A 25747-nucleotide genomic window follows, 5' to 3' on the forward strand; every position below is an offset into this window, starting at 1 on the left:
TCTCTTTTTTCCTTGTTGATAATGGCATTGCTTTGAATGAAAGCCAGGGCCGGAACTAGGAGTTTTCTCAGTGGGGCAAAGATTAGTTTTCCGCCCCCCATCACCTGACCTCCCCTCGCTCCCACCTCCCCCATCCCTAAAGTATAAAACCTCCTTAACATATTATTTTGAGATGCTGTAGTAGAAATTACGCACCGCATGTTTGCTAATATGAAGCTTTATTCACATTATTCTTAAATAATTGATAAATTAATATTTACTGTTAAAAAATTTCATTAGAAAAATTAAATAACTTTTTTAAATAAACTTTTCATATTTTGCCGCCCCCTGAAATATGCCGCGCGGAGCCCGTGCCCACTCTGCCCCGCCCAGGTTCCGGGCCTTTTGACAGCTATGATTATTTATGCCATGTTGGAAGAGCAGATGAGGACAGGTGGAGAGAAACCTGGCGTTGTCCTGAGCTTGCTATGAATAAACTGCACCAAGGGAATCTCGTCATAGTGCCCGATTCTACGGTCCGCAGTGTTATGTACGGGTTAAAAAGTTTATATGTAGGAAAATTCCATTCTTTAACAGTGATCTAGTTAACATTATATATTTTTAGGACGCGACCGATAGTTACGGTTATTTACGCCCCACAGGAAGAGTAGATAAGAACGGGAGGAGATAAACCCAGTATTGTCCTGAGCCTGCTCTGAAAAGAATGCACCGATGATATTTCGGCTTTGTGCCCGATTCAACGGTTAGGTCCTGGTCACATAGTTACGTAGTCGCATTTAGGGTTTTATTTTAGGTATTATAGGCTTAGTAATTAATCCTGAGGAGGAGTTAGCGGTAATTAACCTAAATGTCCGGTTGTTGATATAACTTAAGTATCAGATGTAAATATTGTTTTGGTGCAAAAAAACTTAACTCAATCCATCTAAGCTTTTAGGAATGTACTGTAGAAGGCAGTAGAATTGCGCAGGCGAGGAGGGTTTTCTTCAAAAAGAAGAATCTTCTTACAGCTGAGAGTACAAATATAGAAGTAAGGAAACATTTCATCAGATGCTACTTATGGATTATGTTTCTCTATGGAAGCGAGGCTTGGAGGTTGACAGCAGCAGAGAAGTCAGCAGTGGAAGTATTCAAAATGCGGTGCTACCGAAGAATGATGAAGATAAAATGGATCGACCATGTAAGTAACGCGGAAGTGCTAAGAGGAGTGGGAGATAAGAGAAGTCTTCTGAGAATCTTAAGCAGAAGACGGAACAACTTAGTTGGCCACATGATGACCTGATGAAAACAATCGTAGAAGGACAGGTGTAAGGGAAGAGGGAGTAAGGGATGGCCCCGAATGTGTTATTTAAGACAGCCCACCAGGACACTCTAGCCACCACACCAACCCGATCCCCATAGGCTTTTATTTGAAACTTTCAAGGAGCATATCATGGCTACAAGTAATCGCCGTCTATTGAATTATCGACTTGATTCAACCAACTATAGAGCGTATAAAATTCCGGATTTTTTAAAATTACCGTCTATTTTTTTGTTTTTAGGGCCATATTTTTCCATAAAAATCATTACCAATAATGAACTCAAAGTTGTCAAGTCTCAGGGTGTATCTTATTGTTCATTTGCTTATCAGGAGCATAATCAAGTTCATTCTTCACCATTGACTAATATGAGAATGTATGAAATTTGTAGCAATGGCTGAAATGCTATTCTATTACAGCTGCTTACCTTCATTGACGCTGACAACTTTTTCTAAGAAGAGAATGTAGTCATCGCGTTCCCAATGATCAGTTATTTTTAGTAGGGATATGGAACGAGTGAATTAATAAATCATCATCATAATCATGATTCAACAATCCAAAGATTGGTTTAATTCAGCTCTCCATTCCTCTCTCCTATCCGCTTGTCTTTTCATAGCGGCGTATTTATTCTCTTTTACATCCTTTACAACCTGTCCTATGTAACTCATTCGGGGCCGTCTCTTGCCCTTCTTCCCTTCCACTTTTCCTTCTACGATTGTTTTCATCAGGTTTTTATGAATGTAGGTACAGTAAATGTTACTTTTTTCTTAGCGCACACTTTGGGCTTGCTTATGATAATTTATTCGCTCTGTAATAACCGACTATGCCATCGGGAACACAAATTTTCCGAGATTAATCAGAGAATTAATCGATGGTGACGTGAATTGTGCGATGGAATTTTCTTCCTGTGAATAGTATGTCTCGAGGTCTGAACGGCATTTGATGACATTGACCGCGTTAGGGCTCATACCGTTGACATTGGCAGCCTTGGTGACACACCCCGCTCTCATCGCCGCTAATGGGGTGTATTGTGCGTTCGCCAGTGTAAACATTCGTCTAGGCCTGTGTTTCACAACCGTTTTTTAATACCTTAAGCTCAGCAATCCCCACGCTCTTCCTCTAACGTGACCTCAATGCATGTTTCTGCCTGTTTGAGAGACACTATCCACGCTTAAGCCAGTCACTGGTTAATTTATCACTACTACGGAGATAGCTCGAAAAATGACAGCCACTTCCGTAAATCACGTTCACCGTGGTCACATTTTTCCGTAGCCTTAATTGCAGGCGTCAAGAGTCGATATACTCGAAATTAGAATTATCGCCAGCCAATAGAATATACTATACTTCGTCGTCAATTTTCTGAGAGTTTTTAAATAGATATATATTCATGTTGCTATTGTGAATAATTTAGTGTCAACATGTGTGGTTAGTATGTACCTGCATCTCGTTGTCTTTTTGGCTGGTATCTCGTAAATGTTTTGAAGTTAATCATTTAGCGGGATCTGAATTATGATTTAAATTTGGCTTTCTTATGCGATAGCGACTTTATATACCTACTTGAAATTGCGTTAATAATCAAATATTGAGACTGAGTGTTTTTTTGGTGGATAGTTTTTAAAATACATATAAATTGAACTCAAATGTTACACGCTCATCTCTAGACATTCTTCATTGCTGTTTTTCGCATTTCGAGGTCAGCCCCATCATCAATGGAATTGAAAAGAAGGATTGGAACGAATCGTGTCTTCATAGGGTATAAGTGCTGAGTGAAATGTGGGATAAAGATTGATGGGGGTGTTGGTATTGAAATTGTCCTGCATGTGCACAGCCCTGGAGGATATTGCTATAATGTGAATTTTGAAGCTCTAAAAACCTTCAATTACAGCATTGAACAATGGCGCACCCGTAAATATTAATCCGCCCAGTGGAGGCCTTGCTGCTACCTTGCTGTTACGATTGTTGGTAGGATTGTCAATTGAAGTTTAGTTTCAGCAGTATAGAGAATACCCTCTTCGCTTGGGCTATTCTGCTGATAATTTCTTTCCTGCTTCTCCCATCGCTAGTTATCCTGCTTCCCAAATAATAGAATTCATCCCCCTCTTCCAGTTTTTGTTTCCCTATTTAAATGTTAGTTTTGACCTCTTCTCTTCTGCTGCATACTAAACCTATACTAGGGTTATTTTATGGAGGTTACCCTTGCACTGAGTGGGAAATCGCCGCGAATACCAACAGTCAGTCATGAAAGCTTGTGAGGGCCAAAGGGACCATCTATAGCTTTTTGTATTAAGATTTTCACAGCTTCTTTTATCAATGTTGGTGGTTGCTTTCGGGAAATGCTGCGTAGGTAACATTATCCGCTCGACGTTTCACTACTCCTACTGGGTGCTGAGAGAGCTTTTCAAGAGAAAGCTGGAAGCGTTTTTTCTCTTGAAAACGCTCCCAGTTGTAGGAGTGAAACGTCGAGCAGATAATTCAGCAGCATTCCCCGAAAGCAACCACCAACATTGATAAAAGAAGCTGTGAAAATCTTCATACAAAAAGCTATAGAGGGTCCCTTTGGCCCTCACATGCTTTCATGACTGACTGTTGGTATTCGCGGCGATTTCCCACTCAGTGCAAGGATCACCTCTAGAAAATAACCCTAGTATAGATTTAGTATGCAGCAGAAGAGAAGAGATCAAAACTAACATTTAAATATGGAAACAAAAACTGGAAGAGGGGGATGAATTCTATTATTTGGGAAGCAGGATAACTAGCGATGGAAGAAGAAAGAAAGAAATTATCAGCAGAATAGCCCAAGCGAAGAGGGCATTACACCGAAAGAAATATTTACTTACAGTAGGAAATTTAAAGATAGATTAAAGGAAATTTATCAGAGCTTGTTTCCTTCATCAAAGAAAACGAAAGTGATTGATTGCGATTCATTACCCAACATTAAGGTATTCATAATATACAAATTATTTGGTTTTAGAATTCCCAGTTTACACGAATGGCAATGGTCAATTTTAACTGCATTTGAAAAAGGCCAGATTGGCGCCCATGCGATACCACTCCACTTAACGTCACAGGGACCTAAATGCTATACGAGCAGTCAGGAGTTTTACATCGTCTGAGATTACCAATGCATGTATGTGGCAAAGAGCTCAGGGAAACATCTCTTAATAATAATTACCTATTTATCACCATAATATTATTACTGCTTGATGTTGGAAAGTTTCCTTCGTTTGATAGGGTATTAATTATCCTTATTTAAGCCCAACGCTACCTGCTAGCAGTCTGCATCGTATCGACGCTCATAGCCTCGCACCAAGGTGGCCTCACACGGCGGCAGAGGGAATCAGAATGACGTCACACGGGCTTTTCCCAGCATTCATACTTAGCTGTCGCGTTTTTGCGCGCTTGAAAATTTTCATTTTTCATTTAATCGCGAAAAATGGATATCGTCATTTAAAAATCTGAAAGCGTGAAATACGTACTCCAGGAGTAATAATCTTTCTATCTAGGCAATTAAAAAATAGGAAACCACCCTATTGGAGTATGCTTCACTACGAAAGTGATGCATGAACAATTACAGCAGCGGATAAGTCGAGGGTAGAGGCCTTCGATAAATGGAGATACAGATGAGTGATGAGGATAAAATTCATCGACCGAGTTAATAATGAGGAAGTCCTAAGAAGAGTGTTAGAGGATAGAAGCCTCATGTAAGCCTTGACAAGAAGACGGAACAACCTTATAGGTTATATATTGAGACGTGATGGCAAGTACGGTAAAGTAAGGCCTCGAATGAAATGTGTATATGGAAGAGTTTAAGAAGGACGTGAAGGAGAAGACATACGTAGGTGTGAAAACATAATCTCATAGGAGAATTGAGTGGAAAGCTGCGTGTGCCAATCTTAGGATTGTTGACCAGTTATGATGATAGGTTGAACCATGACTTTGAATTGTCTATATCTTCCTCTCAAATTCCTCGTAAGCGCTGCAGAAGATAATGGGATGCTTCCCACTCCCGCGTCACAGCTGAAAAACGTGGACTCGTCTGTTTCCCTTTTCATTGGAGTTGAATTTTTCGAATTTATGGATAGACATTTTCAAAGCTGATGCTAAGGAATCTCCCTCACCCATTCTTGCTTACGGGGGCACAAAACTTGAGTCTTTCTCAGTTTTCACTTGTTAAGCGATCTATTTCCGACGCGAAGTTAGGTTTCTGAAGTACACAGTTCAAGTCCAAGGATTCACCCTCTCGGGAAAAAGTAAATCTTGCGTGTTCGAAATTTGATATTTCGACGATGATTTCAACACCGTTGATTGCCACTTGATTTTTCTGTACACTTTTTACTCCTTAGCTTGTTGAGCTGGAATGCTTCGTTGTTCAAATTGGACCTATTCGGGAGTGCTTCAAAAATGGGCGCATTAGATCTTTATTTTGCCCTGATTGCAGTACAGATTTTTTGAAATTGAATTTTTACTACCAAAGTGAATTCAGGTGGCCTTTCAGTAAGCGCTTCAGTTAGAATACAGACTGTCCCGCAGGTCGTGTATCATTTTTGACCTTTGAATATTTATGAAAATGTGGGTCCAAACCAAAAATTTGAATTTGCCTTTTGTGGATCATGAAGGAGTTCCACCATGTTACGCCACCCACCATCGCGTTTGCCTTTATTGGATTTCAATGTTGAAAAAGTCTGAATTTTGTGGATTTCGTTGTCAGATCCACCAGGCGTCTTCAGGTCAAGGTCACTTCGACCTGAAGACGCCTGGAGGAATCCTGGCGAAACTGTCGTCACCTCTTACAACGAAACGCGGCGATAACCCGGAAAATGGAGAGATCCACAAATTCTATACGCCACGGAAGACTCCGAGACAACAAGTCTGAATTTTATTGACCAAGATGTCAATTCTTAGGTATTCGGTAACTTAAGTCATCATTGTGAGGTCAGAAGGTTAAAGTTGTAAAATATAGCTTATACTCAACAAAACTTAGGACCTTTCCCCATAAGTATGCCAATTTTCATGAATGTTGCTCGATGCGAAATTACTAAAATTAGAGGTAAAAAATGACACACGACCTGTGGAACAGTCCGCACAATTATCAGTTGTATCTTCTATTTCCAATAAAATTAGGTGATTTTTGTGCCTTAATATTTGGCGATTTAATCTCGTTTCTTAGTTGATTCGGTAATGCAAAAATTAAAGCACCTTTATTTATTATTTAATCGATTGAGAAATGATAAAAAATGTACGCCGTGGAAAATCAGTCTTTGGAACGAGACTTTTCTATAATTTCATGTATGTTTATGGTAATAGCATTACGTTATACCTGAATAATCCATCTATCCTTTCCATCCAAGCTATCAAACTATCCACTCCCTTTCTGTAAACTATAAGATTTTGCCTCGAAAGCTACTAGACGAATTGCGCATATGCATGAAACAAAAATATGCTGTCAACATAACTTAGTGATTAAAGGTTCTGAACAAATGAATCAATATGAAGACCAATAATGTTACATATAGAATAAGTTTTCTTCGGGTTGTGTACACGTGAGTAAACCAGACTAGGATGGAATTGAATCCCTGATTCCATAATTAATATCCAAAGACTTATACATGAATATATCGTATTGGAACTTATAGTATATTAGTAAAACTGCTTGGATTCCTTGCTTGAAGTTTAATGGCGGAGGAAAACATACAGCCGACGGAATATCTTGTGAACCGTAACTGCCAATATTTTTCCATTGAATGAGAAAAAGTTGGCAAGAACCGAGGAAGTTTAAAATAAAATGAAGGCGACATATCCCCTGGCTCTCAAAGCTAACATTTACCTTCTTTATCAACGCAATGTTTGGTTTTGGATGAGCGATAAGTGGACAGCGAGGTAATATAGGCACTGTATTGAATAGTTTCAGGCGCGATGTGGTGAAGAGTGTCGAAACCATGGTCGGTAGTGAAGTCAAATATTTAAGTATAAAAATTACCATCTGTTGCTTATATTTTATCATAAATAGAGAAATTGATTTTTTAAATGGCGAATTACACCTTTACAAAGAAATATATATTTTCACCTGTTTGTGTGACTACGTTCAAAGTTACTTGCTCTATGCAATGCTTTGGACGTTGTACCTACTCGTTTAGAACTCATGCTATCACTTTGAAATTTCAGGCTGTAAAGAACACACACTTTTCAGTACGTGCTTGTTTCTCAAATTTTAAAGTTAAATCTTGGTATCTTTTCAGATGCATTTGTTTAATATTTGAATGGTAAGAAAATGTTGACAATAGTCTATTATAAATGCCATGGCAAAAGTTGACGACTTAAGTTTTAAACAATAAATACGTCACAAAAAATAACAGTATTCGCCTGGTTGAGAGGAACTCATTCATCCCACTAAGTATGGGTGTGTTGAGATTGCGAACCGTGTAATTCATTTTCCGCGACGTTATTCACATGGAATTAATTTCATTCAAATTTCTCACTGAAATGCTGAAATCTGTAACCCAACGCGTGAACCACCTTTCCGTCTCTTTCATGACATATTGCACTGTCCAGTTTTATTTAAGGTCAATAATTCCTTGCTATACCTTTATAAAGATATTACCATTCGACAATAGGGTGGTTTCCTATTATTTTTTTATTGCTTAAATCGAAAGATTATTACTCCTGGAGTACGCATTTCACGCTTTTAGATTTTTAAATGACAACATCTATTTTTCGCGATTAAATGAAAAGTGAAAATTTTCAAGCGCGCGAAAACGCGACGCTTAAGCATGAATGCCGGGAAATATCTCCGTACGTCGTATTTCTGGTTCCCCCTCCCGCCCGGTGAGGTGACCTTGAGGCGAGGCTTAGCGCTGATACGTCGCAGGATGCTAGCGGATAGCTGAGTACCTTGCTGAATGGTAGCGCTTGGCTTAAAAAAGGTTTATTAACACCTTATCAAACGAAGAAAACTTTCCGAACTTAGCCAGTTTTAATAGGTGATTATTAAGACATGTTTCCCTGAGCTCTGTGCCTCATGCATGCATTGGTAACCTCAGACGATGTATAACTCCTATCCTCTCGTGTAGAAACTAGGTCCCTGTGACGTCATGCGGAGTGGAATCGCATGGGCGCCAATCTGGCCTTTTTCAAATGAGGATAAAATTTGACCCTTAGCATTCGTCTAAACCGGTATTTCAAAAACCAAATAATTATTGTATTATGAATACACTAATGGTGGGTAACGAATCGCAATCAATGCCTTTCGTTTTCTTTGATGAAGGAAACTACCCTATTTGGGTGACATTTTTTCGTATTTCAGTTTGGATAAGGTTATTCATACCCTACTCCGACGTTTTAATTTGTGACGCCCATCGTCATCAGGGATCCAATAATCAGAGCATATTCCCCCTGAGCTCCTTGGAGAATTCTTCCATTAGATTTTTTATTACAAGCTGTTGATTCTGAGTGGTTGGCATCGCGATCGGAATTTATGGCGGCTGAAATTTATATCTCGAAACCCAAATGAGCCCTAACAGTGATATGTCGGAATGAAAAGTGTTAAAACACTCCAGGCGCAATTCAGCCTCTCGGAATTGACCATTCGTGATGTCTACCTGCTGCTTGCTGATTAGAGATAAAAGCACACCTAAAAAAATCGAGAATGCCTATCTCTCTCTATTTATTTATATAGAATATACATAGAATTTTCTCCCTGCTCGCGCTCTCGACACCGAAATTTTGAATGAGTTAATGGTTTATTGACGCTCTGGGAAACTCATATGACCAAAACACTTAAGTACGTTTAACATTCTGATCAAAATGCAATCAATGTGAAATAAGCATTACATAAAAACAAGAGTAATTGAAGACAAAGAATCGAACGGAAATCAAGTTAATCAACGCCCAGATTCTTACATTTCAAAACAACAATGCTAAGGTTTTAAATATCCTGTTAAAATATTCTGGGGTGGAGGAGCATTTTATTGTGGGTTCTTCTGACGGATACTGTAGCCCTGAGGGTGAATAGGTTGTAGAGGTATTCTGGCATAAGATTATGAAACCTTAAGGGGGAACATCTAGAAATTGCAGTTTCTCATCATTTACTAAGGCACAAATTCCGCATGGCTTTCAACCTAATGCCACTCTCCGAAGGCTGCTTGTAAATTGTGAGGATCCGATAGATCAATTACACTGATGTAGAGCGTATTTGTTAAAATGCAGCGATTGCAATGGTGTCTACATGGGGCAGATAGGAAGAAGCTTCGGTGTCAGGAAGAAAGAGCATTGAATTCTCACAGAAATAACAAAGATGACAGAAGTAATTTTGATAAACACTTAATATATAACTGCCATAGGAGTGATTTTAAAATAAATATTTGAAAATTATGCAAAGACTCCCGCTAATTAAATTCTAGAGAGTAGTTAAACATTTTAAAAATTATGGAAAACCAGGACAACACTCATAAACGAATATCTTTAACCATCCTTTTTCCATATTCTGGCTTCCGTTTCAAAATTCATTTCTTCCTCCGTTAGGTAACTAGGTTACGATAATAAGATAAATAGATAATAATTTACGCCTGATGATCATGATTACTCGTGGAAATCCGTGCTTGTTTATGTAAAAATAGAAGTGGTGTAAGTAAAAGTTATCCAACTAATAAACCTTATAATGGAATACCAAACAGTTAAAAATGAGGTAGTAAATTTTGATCAAGAAATTCAACTAGAATGTTTCGCCGTTAAAAAAAAGTCAAATGGTGCACTCTCTCACCTGTGTCCGAAGTAGACAGCCGTCAGGACGAGGTTGAAGGGCAGGGCGAAGAATATCAGCCTCTTCTGGTAGGTGCCGAACCCGCCCACGTGCTTGAGCATCTCGTCGAAGTCCTTGCACGGGGGTTCAGGGGGCCGGGGTTCCGGCGCCTCCATCGCCATCTCTTCCTTGATTTCCTTGACACCCCCCATGCTTGAACAGGAGGGGCAGTTCTGTCGGCCAACGGAGTGGGAAAATTGGCAAAACACGTCTGGGGTTAGAATGGAAGTGAATCACCTCGATTGGGGCTTATTAAAATGATGCACACGCAATACTATCGGTGGGTGAGAAACTTCTCAAGTGAGATCTATGGGATAATACTATTGAATCAGGCGCACGGTACACTTGGTAATAATGAGTGGGAGACGTGTTTGCGTCCCTTGAGGCCGATTCATCAAACAAGTGAGACTAAGCACGCGGCGTTCGGTCCTAGTCAACCTGGGCGGAGATTCAAGCTTATTTTCTCCTCCAAAAAAACTATGAAATCTGAGATAATACTATGGAATCAGACGCACGGTACACTGGCCAAAACTGTGTAGGATGGACGTGTTTGAGTGCCTTATTGCCGATTCATCAAACAAGTGAGACTTAGCACGAGTCGTCCCGGTCCTAGTCGACCCGAACGTAGAATCTAGCTTATTTTCTCCTCCAAAAAACAAGATTGAGTCCCTTTTAATATTTAATTTTCGCTATGGACTGAGGAATCCGCGCGTTCCCTCGGGCTGCACTTCGAAATGTTGGTCCGACACGAACGCTCCCCGCTCCGTTTCCTTGGAGAAAGAGGGAGAAGACGACGACAACGAAGTTGTTGATGAAGCAGCTGAGTTGAGGAGTGCTCGTCCTTCCATACCGGCTGTCGCTGGAGTTATGCCGTCTCGGCGGAGGTCGGGTTTCTTCTTATATCCCCCGTCTCTTCCGCCCTTTCCCCTCGCACGCGCGGAAGCCCGCTACACCCCGCCAAACGTCTCCGATCCCCTTATAACAGCACTCTCACTCGTACAGCGCAAACAGTAATTACCCCCGCGAATGGGCGCAGGCATGCACAGGCAAACAATCAGATCACGTCTGTGCTGAAACCGCCCTTTTTTTTGGGCTTTTTCTTCTCCACCGGGACCTCCGGCGTGGCGTGCGTTGTTATTACTTGCCCCCGTTCTCTTGTTGATCACTCTTCTGTATCTTTCCTGTCAATCTCAATTCTTCCGCTCTTGCTTGGTCCTCGAGAGATCCCTTGGTAGGCTTCCTTAATTTCCTCCCCGGTTGGTGGAAAAGATTGGGGATGGTCTCCCCGCTGTGCTAGTCCTTCCAGTACGAGATGAGGTCGAGGTACTCCAGGGTTACCTGCGGAGGAGGAGTAAATATTTGATCAGGCATCTTTCAGAAATTGTGGCAAGGTTGTGCGTGCTCTGGATTGTATTGTGTGGGGTGGTGAGGTTTGAGGGAAATATGCCCATTTTTCTCCTAAAGAAAGCGATGATTCCCCAGCGGCGAGTAGGGGGATGATTGATCACCTGAGGCCCCATAGGGATAGAAATTTAGGTTTTTTTGCAAACTACTTTTATTTAAACTTTATATTGGTTATGGTAGGTTTTATGGAGCATTTTGAAAATTACCCTATCCGGTCCCTCTTTCCAAACTGGAAGTTCCCTTCTCAATTTAAATAAAATAAGGCTTATTCCCTTTCATTACATATATAAATCCAATTCTCTTCCTGCCCCTTCCCGCTTCCCTAACATTCTTCCCACTTCCCTAACATTCTTCCCACTCACGCGGTTAATAGCATCCTATTTCCGTTTACTACTCACTACATCCAGACCCTTTGTCTGCGTCATAACTCTTCTGGAAGTTTCCTCTCTTCGCCCACCATGTCTAGCACTTCGTTGTGTGTATTCCTCTCCTTACTTATGATCTTCTCCATTCTCATCCGCAACCACATCTCGGTCGCCTGCAGTCTTTTATCGCCCAATTTCAGTTTCCGTGTTTCTTTACCGTCTTTTATGCTGCACTACAAATAGAACTTCACACTAGCTTTTTCTTAAAAATTTCATAAGCAGCAATTTATTTCTATTTTTAATGAATTTTTAATCTCGCAGACTTAACAGATATTATCCTCTCGAACAATTGGCGAGGAGAAAAATCATTAGCATCGATACCCTAGGTGGCGAAAAACCTTTCTGAACAGTATTAGAACTCGGCCTTTCGATTCGCAGCGGAGGATTTAACTCCTCTGCCATTCAGTAGTAGGGTCGTCAAGTATATCAGGAATGGGTAAAAAATATTTTTCCTGGAATAAAATCCCAAAATTAGTCATTCTGTTGAACTACCTGAGAACTGTAAAAATATGAAAGCATTTGCTGATGGTATGCTTCTTATCGCACTAATTAGAAAGAGCATGTTCCGGAGTAACTAAGTAGAGAATGGTACGGCATCTTGGGGCCTGATTATGTAGCTAGTGAGGTGCTTACATTTGGCACTGTATTTTATTTATTCTATGTATTTATTTATTTATTATATCTGGTGAAAATTGAGGTATACTTGCCCCTTACAGCTTAATTAGAGAGTAAGGTCCGTTGATATGACAATATAGGTGGCTGTTGATAAAAATATTATGAGATAAAATGCTTAAAAATTTCCGTCAAATAAACACGAAAAAATGTCTCATATAATCATAGATCAAATGATATAAAGATCTCCCCAGAAATGTTTTTCGTAAGGACGTTTACCCGACGACTGATCTTGGGCGAGGTCTTGAGAATTAAATTCATTGATACTTCAAGAAACGGTTGACCGATGAATTAACTGTAATTCGCATGGTAATGTGATTGAAATGAGAAAATAATCCAGTGTACTGAACGATGAAAATTGTTATGACGAAAAAAGTAATCGACCTGGGAAATGAGTCGTAATGATCCTATTCGAATGCAAATGAGTCGTTATGTCAAATGCGATAAAATCAATTTTAATTTATGATTATTGTCATGGAGATATATTAGGAATTAATTATAAGGATGTTTTCCGTGAAAAGATTGGGGAATTGGGGACTTAGCGAAGAGAATGAATAAACGAGGAAAATAATAAGTGTTCACTTTTTTGAAAGTAAAGACAATTACACTGCCGCATAGCATAGCGCTAAGAGACCTAAGATAGATTACGTTCACTTAAACCGTTATTCATGCGGCACTTTTAACACTGAGACAATGCATCTTAAAGAGTTTGATTAGAATATTCTGTAAAGGTAAGGAAAGCTGGAATGCATTATACCTCTACCTTGCTGCCATAAAAAGTATAACTCGGCAACTCTCTGCATTCGATAGACATTTAATATAATACACATATTTTCCTCGTTTTTTAGGTTCAATTCTGTCGTCATATTTATTTGAGTGATCAATTCCTATATTTAACCCTGATCTATACATTTTTCATCGTTTCAGTGTAATTTTTGTTCACCTTTGAATTACTCCTATTTACCTTTGCATCATGCCAACGCACTCGAGAGGCGGGCGCCATCTCGTTTTTATTTGAGTGATTAATCATTTGCCAATTTTAGGGGTTATAGAGGCGTATTTATAGGCATTCCTATATTTTTTCTCTTGTCTGTACATTTTTTATCACTCCCGTTTAATTGTTTTTCATGTCTGAACTAGTCCTTTTAGCCATTTCAACAAGCCAATACACACGAGAGGCTGGTTCCAACACGTTTTTACAGGTAAATGTAGTTTCAGGGACCGTTGAAACTAGGTTAATTAGCACGTATGCCGTCTTCCTGGGCGGGATTGTGCCGTAATAGCCCTCTCGAAGGATATCGACCGGAACCGAGGACATAATGGTCCTATTATCATCAATCACCTCGCTTATCACAGTCGCGGTCGCTAATGTTATCGTCAGGCACAGGCATTAGGTGATTGTTGTGGTATACTTTCTTCCATCTGCGAAATGGGTCGGGGGTCAGAATTTGGACTGTTGCAATCATGGAGAAAGAGGGACTCTGGCTAGGAATATGGAAAATCTATTTTGAAATAAAATGCAGGCGATGAGAAAAGAAATCATTGTATTATATTAATTGAATGAATTATAAAAACTCAACGCGGGTAGTGAATTTTTTTACCCTTAGCTAACGCTTAGGTAAGGCTCCAGCGGATTAGGGCGTATAAAATGAGAATATTTTGATCATGCGGATGGGGATTGCTGGGGGACTTGCAAGAGAAATCATTATGAATTGCAACATTAATATCGATTACCGTAGCACTTAATAGCATATGTTACAGTAAATCGGAATCAAAGGTAGTGAAAATAACCTGGATAATGTATTTTGTACTCTTATCGACCCCTTTAAGTAATTTAGACGCATAAATATTGTAAACTAATGATTAATTCGGAGACGATTGTTTTCATTCGTTATTAAATATTTTTTCCAACACCCTTTGGAAACACCCCATTTAGAATTCGGGTTTTATTTACTTAATTGTAATATATAATTTATTTAAGTACCATGCGTACTCTTTTGGCTCAATTTCCTGGCTGTAATAAAATTGTGGATATGAAGAATGTTGAACTGAATTTAATGCAGTTTCAAATTCGCGGAAACTCGGTGCCTCTACTAATAAGCTTTATGCAATTTTGGTATCCTAGTAAACTGTCATAATTATAAACTGTGTGAATACATCTATCTGTTGATAAAACTCGATAGAACGTGATGGAATTCCAAATTAGAGGAAGCTTGGTAATACTGTACATTTTTTTTATTATCTCTCTAAGTGTTTTCCTGGGTCGTTGGCTTGGTTGATACGGTACTGTTTAAATTGGTTGGAAATGAATTGCAAAAAAGGGCGGTTTAAGAGTATAATGGAATCAATATAATCAGGAAAATTTTGATCAGTCATTTGACAATTAGGATATGGTCGAAAGAAAATGAACACAGCCATATTTCAATTGTTAATTCATGCATAATCCCGAGAAAGTACTTCTTCTATGGAGTTTGAGCTGAAGAGAAAACTTTTTGGATCAAATCAATTACGTTTCTTCCTAGCATTGCCATCAATACATTTGTGACCGTCGTAGTTCCGCTCTCTCTCTGGAGGCTGAGGTCAGCGGTTGGATCGACTCTCATGGTCACGAGTAAAAGACTGCTCGAGAGAGCCTTCTGACCCCTCTCATGGCAGCAGTAGCCCCATGCGCGAGTCCCTCAATTTTTATGTGTTCCGTATGTTGAGCTCTGCGAAAGCTTCTGTGCATCATACCCCATTGAAATTGCGTATTCAGCCGTGATTAAATTTTGAAATAAAAAGTAGTTGCGCTTTTTTACGATTATTTAATGCGTACGACGCGTTTCGACTCACGACGCCATCATCCTGCCTTACACCAGATGATGGTTTATGAGCCGAAACGCGTCGTACGTATTATATAATTGTGGAAGAGTGAATCTACCTTTTATTTCAATATGTGGAACTTCAATTTTATCCCGCCTGAATCGGTTGAACCTGTTTTAAAAAAATGTGTGGATGGTTTTTAAGAAATAGAATGTGTCAAAATGTTATATATGAATTCGCAAAAGGGGAAGAAAGAGATTGGAATACAACAAAAAATGGACAAGAACACTGGTGAAGTTGAAAATATGACTTATGGGTCGAAAAGTGCGTCTCTGGGGTTTAGATTCAAAGTTTATGTTAACGCCTTCGCTGGCGGCGGGGTTAAGCCCTCGCCTACCAAACCGAAAGGTCGCGGGTTCGACTCCCGCTTGGGTAGATTGCCCCTATTCAGCGCATGGGTGTTTATGATCGTCGTACGTTTTTGTTTGTTGGACTTCACCGCTGTAAAGGCTAATTCAATGCGCTCGTTTCGGGGCGTTGAAGATAAATAAATACGTAAAAAGCGCGAATATTTGGGATAAAACATTTTACGCCCTGACTGCCGCATTTTCACTCTCTGATTTTCTGCTTTTATTATCTCCCACTTCCCCGTTGTCCCATTCCATTTTCGTTTGATGGCTTACTATCCATTTCCCTCCCCGTTTGTGAAATTAATTGTGCTTATTTCAGTGCTTTTGGTGTGTTATTAATTGATTGCTCATTGAAAAATTAATGGATTACTCATTGAAAAAAATGGAATATTCTATGTACCCGTATGACACTGCGTGCGTCAAGATTATTTGTCGGTATTCAAAACGCGAGAAGTGGACAATTGGATGGCAGTGGTATTGCTTTATACAAGCCTAGATTATTTATGGCGCTGCCTTCCTTGCCCACTGGTTTAATTCTGAGGCTTTTCCCCCAATATCAGTTTTCCTCCTCTGAAGTTTCTCGACTCGGCCGGTGCGATCGAACCAAAAGAAGGAGGAAAGTTGGCTGTTCTTGGAAATGGATATACGTATACCCTTGAAGCTAAGGAAGAGTATATTTTCCATTGTCACGACCATTTCCGATGCATAAATTGTTCTCACTCAATACATTCCTGAAAGTTTTACGTCTTCTCTTTTACGTATATACGTTATGGATTCGACATGAATTAGTAATGACTTTAAGTTGCTTTTAAATGTCGATGAAAATATAATGGCACCTTGGAATAAATTGCTCAGGATCTCTTAATCCCCTTTATGTGTGCTGTAAGCTTGCCAATAACTTTCGCATACATTTACTCCGAGAGTAATTTTCCTCATAAAACAACGTTATTATCATTACCTCCCTCTATGTGAATCCATTTTCGTTTAAATGAGAACACTTCATCTGTAACTATGCCATTCAAGGTGAATGATTTTTCCCCAGTAGAATTTTCACACTTTCCGTACTTTCTTAGGCGACGTAATTGTGTTGAGCTCTTCAACTCGAGGACAGAATTTGGAGTAATTATTGCAGATGGCCGGAATGTGAGAGACGATAATTCTGATGACACTTACCATTAAATGCTCATGTCATACAAGGGGAGACATGAGGAAGAGGAGATTACAATGGGGTGGCATCGAGTAATAATATTCCACCAGCGTTTGTGGTGAATGTGAGAGATAATCGTTTTGCGGCCATTCCGCGATGGATGATGGAAAAAAAAGGTAACGGAAGAACATGGTTGCCATTGGTAAAAAGCGTCGCAAAGAAGGGGGTATGTTACGCTGATGGGAGTCAAATAGAGTCAACAGAAAGAAGCGGAAAGGCCGAAGGAAAATTGAAGTTGAGAAATGAGAATGGAGTTGATGGAGGAATGGGAAAGGCATAAAAGTCATTATTCTGGTAAACGCTCACTTTTTATATTCTTCTTCTGATGATATATTCAGGCAAGCTCTAAGTTTTAATAGGTTGGAGGCGTTTATTATAATTATTTCTTTTATATGCATGAATTACTTTGATAAAAAATTCCCCTGGACCGGGAATGGAACCATGGATCATTAGCTTTCCGGACCTCTGCGCAGACCACTTCAACATCCATGTTCCTCAGCTCCAACAGCAATGGTTCTAGATCTTACCAAATCACTGAGGCTAATGGCACTAGATGTTACCAGAGGTGCGTGGTTCCATTCCCGTTCCAGGGGAATTTTTTTCATGGCATTTCATTCACCGCCGTTTACGCGGCAAACTTCGAAATATTACTTATTTTTATTCTATATATATTTACGGAAATGTTTTCCAACGCACAATATATGCTTGTGCTTGCATGCGGTAGATAGATTACTTGTTTATGTGAAGAAAAAACTTTCTGTGTTACCTTCAACTAACAAGCATAGTAAAATTACCGTTTTCGCCCATCAAGCGTTATAATACAATGAATTTGAAAATTTCCAGATTTATCCATGTTAATGAGATATCAGTGGAAAATATGATTTTTATTTGTTGGGTGGCATTTATTGGTAATTTCTTTTACTAGTGTCGAGAATTTTTTCTTTTGATGCAAAAATTATTCTTCAAAGGGCTGGTTGAAGTGGATAAAATTAAGTTTAAATGAGCAAATTTCACCTCCCTCTATGACAATCAACGCGAATTATTTATCCTATATAGAATTTCTCGCTTTACGGGCACTAGTGGGTGACTCCGTTAATGCACACCCCTAGGAAGTCTGTCCAAGGCTAGACAGGTCTATTCGCGGTTATTACTTTGAATATAACTCAACTTCTCTTAGTTCCATATAACCAGATTATTATAACGACCGGTATCGCCTATTACAATGGATAAAGATATGCTGTAAGTGCCTCATTATGAAATAACTAATACAGAGTTATGAGGTTCAATGACGAAGACAGGTCGTAATGGTCAATAATTTTTCGTACAACTTTGCATTTGTTATTTGTTTACACGTTGATGAGCAAAGGGATACCAAGTAGGGAAGGAACTATATTCTCCATGTGAAGTTCCGCGAGTCTCCCAGAACTGCTCTTTACTTCTTTTACTTTCACAACCGCATCTCTATATGATATCACCCGATTGCCAGAATAAATCATGGAAGACGTTGTCAAATCACACTTCAGATGCCAAAGGCTGTTGAAATGCTACATATATAAGCTGCATTTATAAATAATTCTTGCGACACCTTGTGGAACTAATCCAAGAGAATATATTAAAGCTTAATAAAAATCCAGCCGGAAAACTCACGCATTCTACGGGGAAGTCCGGTGTAAAATTTCCTTGCCTCTCTCTGCCTAGGGTACTGCATAGAGGAGGCCCAATTCCATCCCATAGAAGGGTGATTTGTGTTGCCACTTCGGTCGCATTTTTTATCGGTTTTAAAAATTGTCCGCGGCGCGGTGATGAGTGCAATGCGATCCACTTTTTTTCCAATATTTTGCAGTACAATGTTCGTAATTGCGAGGAATCGCATTGAGCTTATATGAATTTGATGGATTATATCATCATGTATATAAATTTCGGTTAAAATCGCTGATTATACCTTATTTTCCCATGAAACTCGGATCAATTTGTTCGTCAGCGACGCGAGTGGCGACTTTTGTAAACCCACTTAAATGCGCGGTGGTTGACAACACGTTTAGAGGCCGACTTGGGGATCCTATTTTGTAATATACGCGCTCTGTGCCTTAAGGTATTGCGAAAAACAGGTCGAATGCATGGTGTTGTGGTAGCAGCAAAGTACTGCCCTTTCTAATGGATTTTCTTCACGGGTATCATCTTTCGGAGTCAACTATAATTGAGTCATGGATCGTTAACTCCATATCGCTCTCAAATCGTTTGGAACTTCATGCAGAGACACTCTCTGCAACTAAGTGGAAGGCTATTTAAAAATGGCACTCATGACATTGCAAGGGGGAGCTATCCACGCAGTTACGTCAGCAAGTTTCTGGCGACAGAATAGTAATGTTGAATGAAGAGTAAAATCACGATGCCAAGGTGTTACCCTCACTTTAGGGAGTTAATTCCGCGTTGTAATTTCTACTTTCTATTTCCCTGCATGGCTGACTTCAGGAAAAAAGTTTTAAACTACGTGAAACATTGTGCAACATTATTACGAAAAGCTTAATGAGCTAATAAGTATAGTTGTAAGCCATAAGTCTATTTTTCCGCGTATCAATCTTGGCTGTCTGAAGTCGGCAATCCTTGTTTTTCTGAATAAATCCTATCTATCTATAATTTGGTAAATTTTTAGTGCAAGCAATGTGATTAAATACTGTTGTAAGATGGGGGAATAATTTTTTCCTTAAAATCCTATGTCAGATCGCCTCAAATGTGATAAGAATTTTCTAAAGTACATATACAAATTTATCCCTCCGTTACTTACCATTCTTTTAAATAGATTTAATTAACCTAATATAGTTATGCTTAAACAGTTAAAAGCTTTGCATTTCAGCATTAGTCCATATATGCTGATTGATTGCGTGGCTTTAATGCGTCATCTGTCATTACCAAGTGGCATTCTACCTCACTGGAGTCAACGAAATGAGATGATTGCAATTTCTCATTTCAAATGAGTGTAGGTAATTTACATTTTATGAGATTTTTTTCACTAGCACCAATACATCTTGCCAAATTATTCCTCAAGGACTGTGCTTAATTAAAAGTTATAAAGCGTTTCCTGCCCAAGTGTCGCTGTAAGTGAGTAAATAGCACATAATTCTGTGGAATCCAATTGTCATGTCGTTCCGATCTAATTAAGTAAGGATCACTTCATAAATCGCTGGTAGAATGCATTAATACCCTTTACTGGATGAGAGGAAAAAAATGACCTTTTTGATGACCTTTTTGTCTTCCTTATAATCCCTGTAGTAACTTAGAAGCTTTGGAAGCGGATTATGAATCGAAAACGGATATACAGTCAAACTCGCATATCACGATCACGCATGTAACGAAATCCCGCATATAACTAGGTGAGTTTCCTGTAATGTGGACTTTCCTACGGTTGCTAACGTTAATTTCCCCGTGGGTAACGAGTTTGAATGATACGAAATTCCCGCTATTACGAACTATTCTTTGGTCCCTTGTGGAGTATTTCCTCTTTTATAAAGAAATAACGGCCATCTTCGCTACTTAAACTTTCCTTACCTTATCACAAGTTTTTTTGCGTTTGGCTTTTACTACATAGTTCTAATGTTGATCTTAAAATCCTTTCCTTTACAGCTGTTTGATGGAAAGGGTGAGATGATGGTTAAATGTTAGGGATTTGTTGCTTAAATTAAGTCGATATACGGGGTATTAGCCGGCAATCCTGTGTTGGGCAAAATCCTTTACTATGGATATAACGAAATAGAACGATGGTCCCCTGACATTCATTACGAGTGAGTTTTACCGTATTGTCTTACTTTGATGGAAGTGCAATAGTTCATTGTCGAGGTCTTAGTGAGTGTATGTTATCTAAGGGTTCAACCTCCGCCAAAATGTTTGGCTGCTAAGTCTGACATGAGTAGAGCCCCTCCACTTGGACCTCCCCCCGAAATTTGCTTCCTCCATAAATGAATAGCCCCATCGAAAAATGCTTCTAGCTACGGGCTTGTTCAGTGTTGTGATGGAAAAATGTCGGTCGAAATCTATTTTTCGAGCAATGGATTATTAATCGAAATGAAAATCTAGGCTTTTCAACGAAAATCAAAATTTTAACCAAAAGATTGAGTAATCGAAAGAATCGACGGTTCTTTAAAAATTTATTTATACAAAAGAATGTTTGTTATTCGTACAAAACTGCTGCTTACAAAGACGCTGCTGATATCAATATGACACTAAAATTACATATGTGAGTGATAGAAAAAAATCTTCTTAGAATACATTCTACTAGTTATCAAAATTTACAAATGCACTCTTATTTATGTTTGGGATCACCGATTGGAACCAAACGGCTTCACTAAAATTTTCTAGAAAGATCAGCTGATTACGATGCTTTCTTGATGATCGAGGGCGTGCTTTTCCGACATTACCGGCCCTAGAGAGGTCTTCAACATGGGACAGATGACGTCATCATAGGCCGGTAAAGACGCTGCTGATATCAAACGAAATGGTCAAGTTGAAAAATCGAGTTTGGATCAAAACTCAAAGATCATAGCTCGATCTCGATTTCCTCGATCTTTGGTTATTGAAAATCGATTTTTGATTTTAAACGCAATAGATTTTTCCATGTCCAGTGTACGTCAGCTGAGAATCTTAAGACCTTATGTCAACGCTATCTAGGCCGGTATTCTGAAATAAGACAACGTTTTAAAAATAGTCTGTTTTACCTTTGAGCTTCATTTGATGTTAAATTTGTCTTTTCATAAGAGCAAAATTTTTGCATGCTATATTTTTTTTAATATTTGGCCATGCTGGCTGCCAAGACCATAAATAGATATTATTTCTACGGTGAATATAGTTTCATGTCAAAATTTAGTTAGGATATTTTTTTCTAACTCACGGTCTAAGGTAACAGCATGCGATATCAGTAGCTGTACGACTAGTTGGTAATCCTATGATGTTAATCCGATTCTGATGGTAGATGTTCATTTTAAATTCCCTATTAATCAATCGGTGACATGTCATTAGTAGGAATAGTGCAGGTTTCTTACGTTGGGCATGAAAGGGAATAGCGTGACTACGATAATTTGCTTGTACCAAATTAGAAATCGACCAAGATGACTTAGCACTACTAGAAGGTGTTCTAGCAGCGCTCCGTGAACGCAAAAAGTAAAGTTGTGGGTATTTTTAAGAGTTTCGAAGCAGGGAATATATTATTTGGAGATGAATTTTTTTAGTATATTGGGTTCTATTTACTTATCTTGGAATATATCCTATGAAAAATTTTCTTTTTGAGAGGGTATCGCGTAAGAAAAAGCAAAGTCTAAAAGTTTTCGACAGAAAATGTGTTAGAAAGAAGGCATGGCTCCCATCAGCAGTGTCGTAAACATTAGTTCTCGCTTAACATTTACGTTCTCACTGCAATATCCGTTTTAACTCCCAGAAAGTTGATAAAATATAAAATTTTATGTCTTGATTAAAGCTTTCGCGATTTTCTTAAATAATACCTCCACCTTTCTCTTGAAGAAGTGACCAACAGTCGGTCACGAAACGTCCGGGAAAAAACCGATATACCACGCAGGATATACCGGCAAGTAACTCTTTAAAATGGAATTTTGTTTATAAATTTATTTGATATAAATTCAGTAAAAGTAATGTAAAATTTTGTTTTTATAAATTATGTTAATGTTTATGTTGAATAATGTTTGTTTATTATGTGATTAAACACGGGGCCGATATATTTTGAGCGTCTAAGGGTTATTTATCTAAATCGCATAAGGGTTAACTATATCAAAATGAGAGAGGGATGATTTTAAGAAAAATTTAATCGTTAATAAACATCACGCAATGCGAAAAAATTCACAAAATAATTTCCTCTGACGTTGACCGTCCTGGTGCAGGTGAAATCATGAGAATTATCTCTGAGGTTACAATTATTTTTCATAAATGAGATTCAGTAAATATTGAAAATATTGTACATGATGTGCCATTAAAATTTCGTAGCGTAAAATCATGATGATAGCGTTTGTTTAGAAAAAGTAATGGGCTAAGTAATTGAGGCAAAATACGACCGGCTGAGCGGGAGTGATTCGTCCACGGAAGAAATGCGTATTTATTTTCTTGACTAGTAGGCAGGCCACCCGGCGTTGTTCGAGGAGGACAGTACCTAGAGAAGTAAGAAATTTGGAACTTGATTAATGTCTACGTGGAAGGATTTTTAGCTAAAGGAACAAAACAGTAATGATGATGGTATACTCATTAAACAGCAAGCAATGGAAAAACGATTTCCTTACTCCGAGCACGGGTGCAGCTTATAGCCCTTTCTATAACATTGATCCTTATGTGTTTCTGTACGTGCGAGGATCAAAAATGTCATGTGAACGCACACTGCAGCAAAAAGATTTGCACCGTGAAGATTAATTGGCGAGTCTAACAGTATGTGTTAAGTTTTCCCTTTGTTCGTGTCAAGAGGTGTGCCTATTCTACAGGATGCCCAACCACAAAAGTTGTGTAACGTGACGTAATAAACGGTAATGAGAAAATTACGCAAATGACGCACCGGACACAGCCAGAAGTAGCACTACGGGCTTTGGGAGCATGAGATACACCTACGCACTAACTTTGGTTGTAATCCGTGTCGTAGTATGGAAATGCGTAGCGGACAGACAAACAGGCATCCTCTTTTATATGTATAGATAATATTTACCGCAGGGAGGTGGTGGATTATTTCGCTGCCTCTCCTCAGCTTCTCCGCCGTCACCAGAGCCAGTGGAGAGAATCCCCTCGCCTCGCTCCTAATTGGACTCGCCTAGGGTTAACTCGCCGGGGTCGAAGAGAGCGCTTCGGTCGAGAAACAGGCTGCGGCCAATGGGGCACGGATGTCCTCTCACTCGTACGTACTGTTTGCTGGCGAGTCAGTGTTCTATTGGGACGACTTCATCGGAAGGGGGCGGGAAATGGAAAAGAACTCATGCGCGTGACCTAGCCAAGAGAAGTTTCCGCTACCCTGGACCCGTCACGGAATCGATCCCCACTTGTTCGGTTAACCTCCCCAAGTGCCGTGCAAGGCACTTGTGGGGCGAGTGGCATGGGGTGATTCCTCGCCGTGCATGCCAAGGTCAAACTTTGTACCTTTCTCTGCCAGCTGTCGGGAGAAAATCGCCTTGTAATGAGACTAGAATGGTGAACTTTGTGAAACATGCTCGCATGCAATGTGTTGGTTAGTGTTAGTTTGGGGATGTATTGAGAGAGGGAAAACTAATTAAAATTAGTTAGGGACAGTGGAATAAAAGTAATTGGATTAATTTTAATGATTTCTTACTTTTTACGAAACGTGATTTTTAGTTTTTTTATTCCTTGTGGAGAAAGAGGAATCGTTACTTTCGTTGTAAACGTTACTCGCTCGTAATCGAAGTACTTATTGGTTTGAAAGAGGAAGAATTTTCTTTTTGAAAAAGTGATCAAATGTTTCTTGTTTTTAAAATTCCTTTTTCCGTCCGATGACAGAAATTTCCTCCTCGCTTCCGCTTCGCTTCGGAATCAAAATGGCACACGTCTCGAATGGGTTCTGAAATAGGGACCTACCAATGGGATTTGCGGCCACTCTGGCATAATGGTCTCGCTTGGGCCGGAGCGCGGAGATGTGCCCTTTACCACTTACGTCCCAGAGTCTTTTCATGACGTGTCGGACTCGGGACGAATGTGGTGAGGGTGTATGTAGCGCCTGGGCTCCGCTGACGTAACGAATTGCTTATGTCTGACACTGGAGAGCGCCCGCGATAACGAGGCCTTCGAGAGAAAGAAGGAAGCTGGGGTAAAGCGTGAATTCGCCCTGAGGTGAAGAGAAGGTGAGCCTATAACGTCGCCTCTTTTCCTTCTTATGCAATTTTTCCGCAGAAACGAGGAAAACTTGGATTTATTTTCTCGTAATGCGGTCTGAAAACCTCGATTACCTCCGTGCGACTTCGATCGACTCGTCAACTCTTTCATTCTTCCTATGGAAAACCTCCCTCAAAAATAATTCTACGATTTCTTTCAATCTCATCCTTAAAAATAAGTAATAGTACGACTCGGTGGAAATCCTTTATCATAGGAGTTGAAGGAATAAAAATGCAAATCATGTGGAAAAAGCAAAGTTTTTACTCATTTGCTTCCTGCTCATGGTAAAAATCCATGGCCAATGCTTTGGCTTAAAGCTGTATTTACTCAGAAAGCTTGAAAAAGTTAATAGTATTCTATTCGAATGGATGAAGAATTAAAAATATATTTTGTCAATTTAAGTTGTAGTAGCATATAAATATGAAAATACCCCATGTAATGGTTAATTGTTCTTAAAATTGTTTTCCTTAAGAAATTTCACTTGGCAATCAAAAAATTTTTTGAAGATTAGGAGTAATTATTTTTAATGATAGATGTTTTACTTTTGGTATTTGGCTGTATTTGCTGTTGAGGTTAAGTATAATATAATGGCAACGTTTTTGGTACGAGGTTGTTCCAGACACGCTTGCATTTATGAATCCGATGCATGTAATAGTTCTGTTGGGTTTAGAGAACGAATATAATTTCTAGACTGTATAATTGGGGTCATATTTGATAAGGGAGATATAGAAGTGATGTACCTAATGATGCCTCTCCCTGATTTTATGTCCTCATGGTTGAAATAGTGAATGTAGTTCACAGATTTGTGACCCCTGAAAATCACGAGATCAAATTATGTTACAGAATTGTATAATTGAAGATACTAGTGATACGAGAGA

At 39.2% G+C, this 25747-nt stretch overlaps 1 protein-coding gene across 2 annotated transcripts in view; it reads right to left on the bottom strand.

Annotated features, from left to right (window-relative positions):
- Positions 1–25747, bottom strand: part of LOC124163240 (solute carrier family 22 member 21-like) — a 103267-nt gene that overhangs the window by 41244 nt on the left and 36276 nt on the right. For both annotated transcript variants that reach the window (XM_046539995.1, XM_046539996.1), the window contains exon 2: positions 10051–11427. In XM_046539995.1, the coding sequence (XP_046395951.1) occupies positions 10051–10241 (191 nt within the window). In that variant the 5' untranslated portion in view covers positions 10242–11427. The remainder of the gene's footprint in view (positions 1–10050; positions 11428–25747) is intronic.

Source organism: Ischnura elegans, chromosome 8 (assembly GCF_921293095.1).
Source record: "Ischnura elegans chromosome 8, ioIscEleg1.1, whole genome shotgun sequence".
NCBI classification, from domain to species: Eukaryota; Metazoa; Arthropoda; class Insecta; order Odonata; family Coenagrionidae; genus Ischnura; species Ischnura elegans.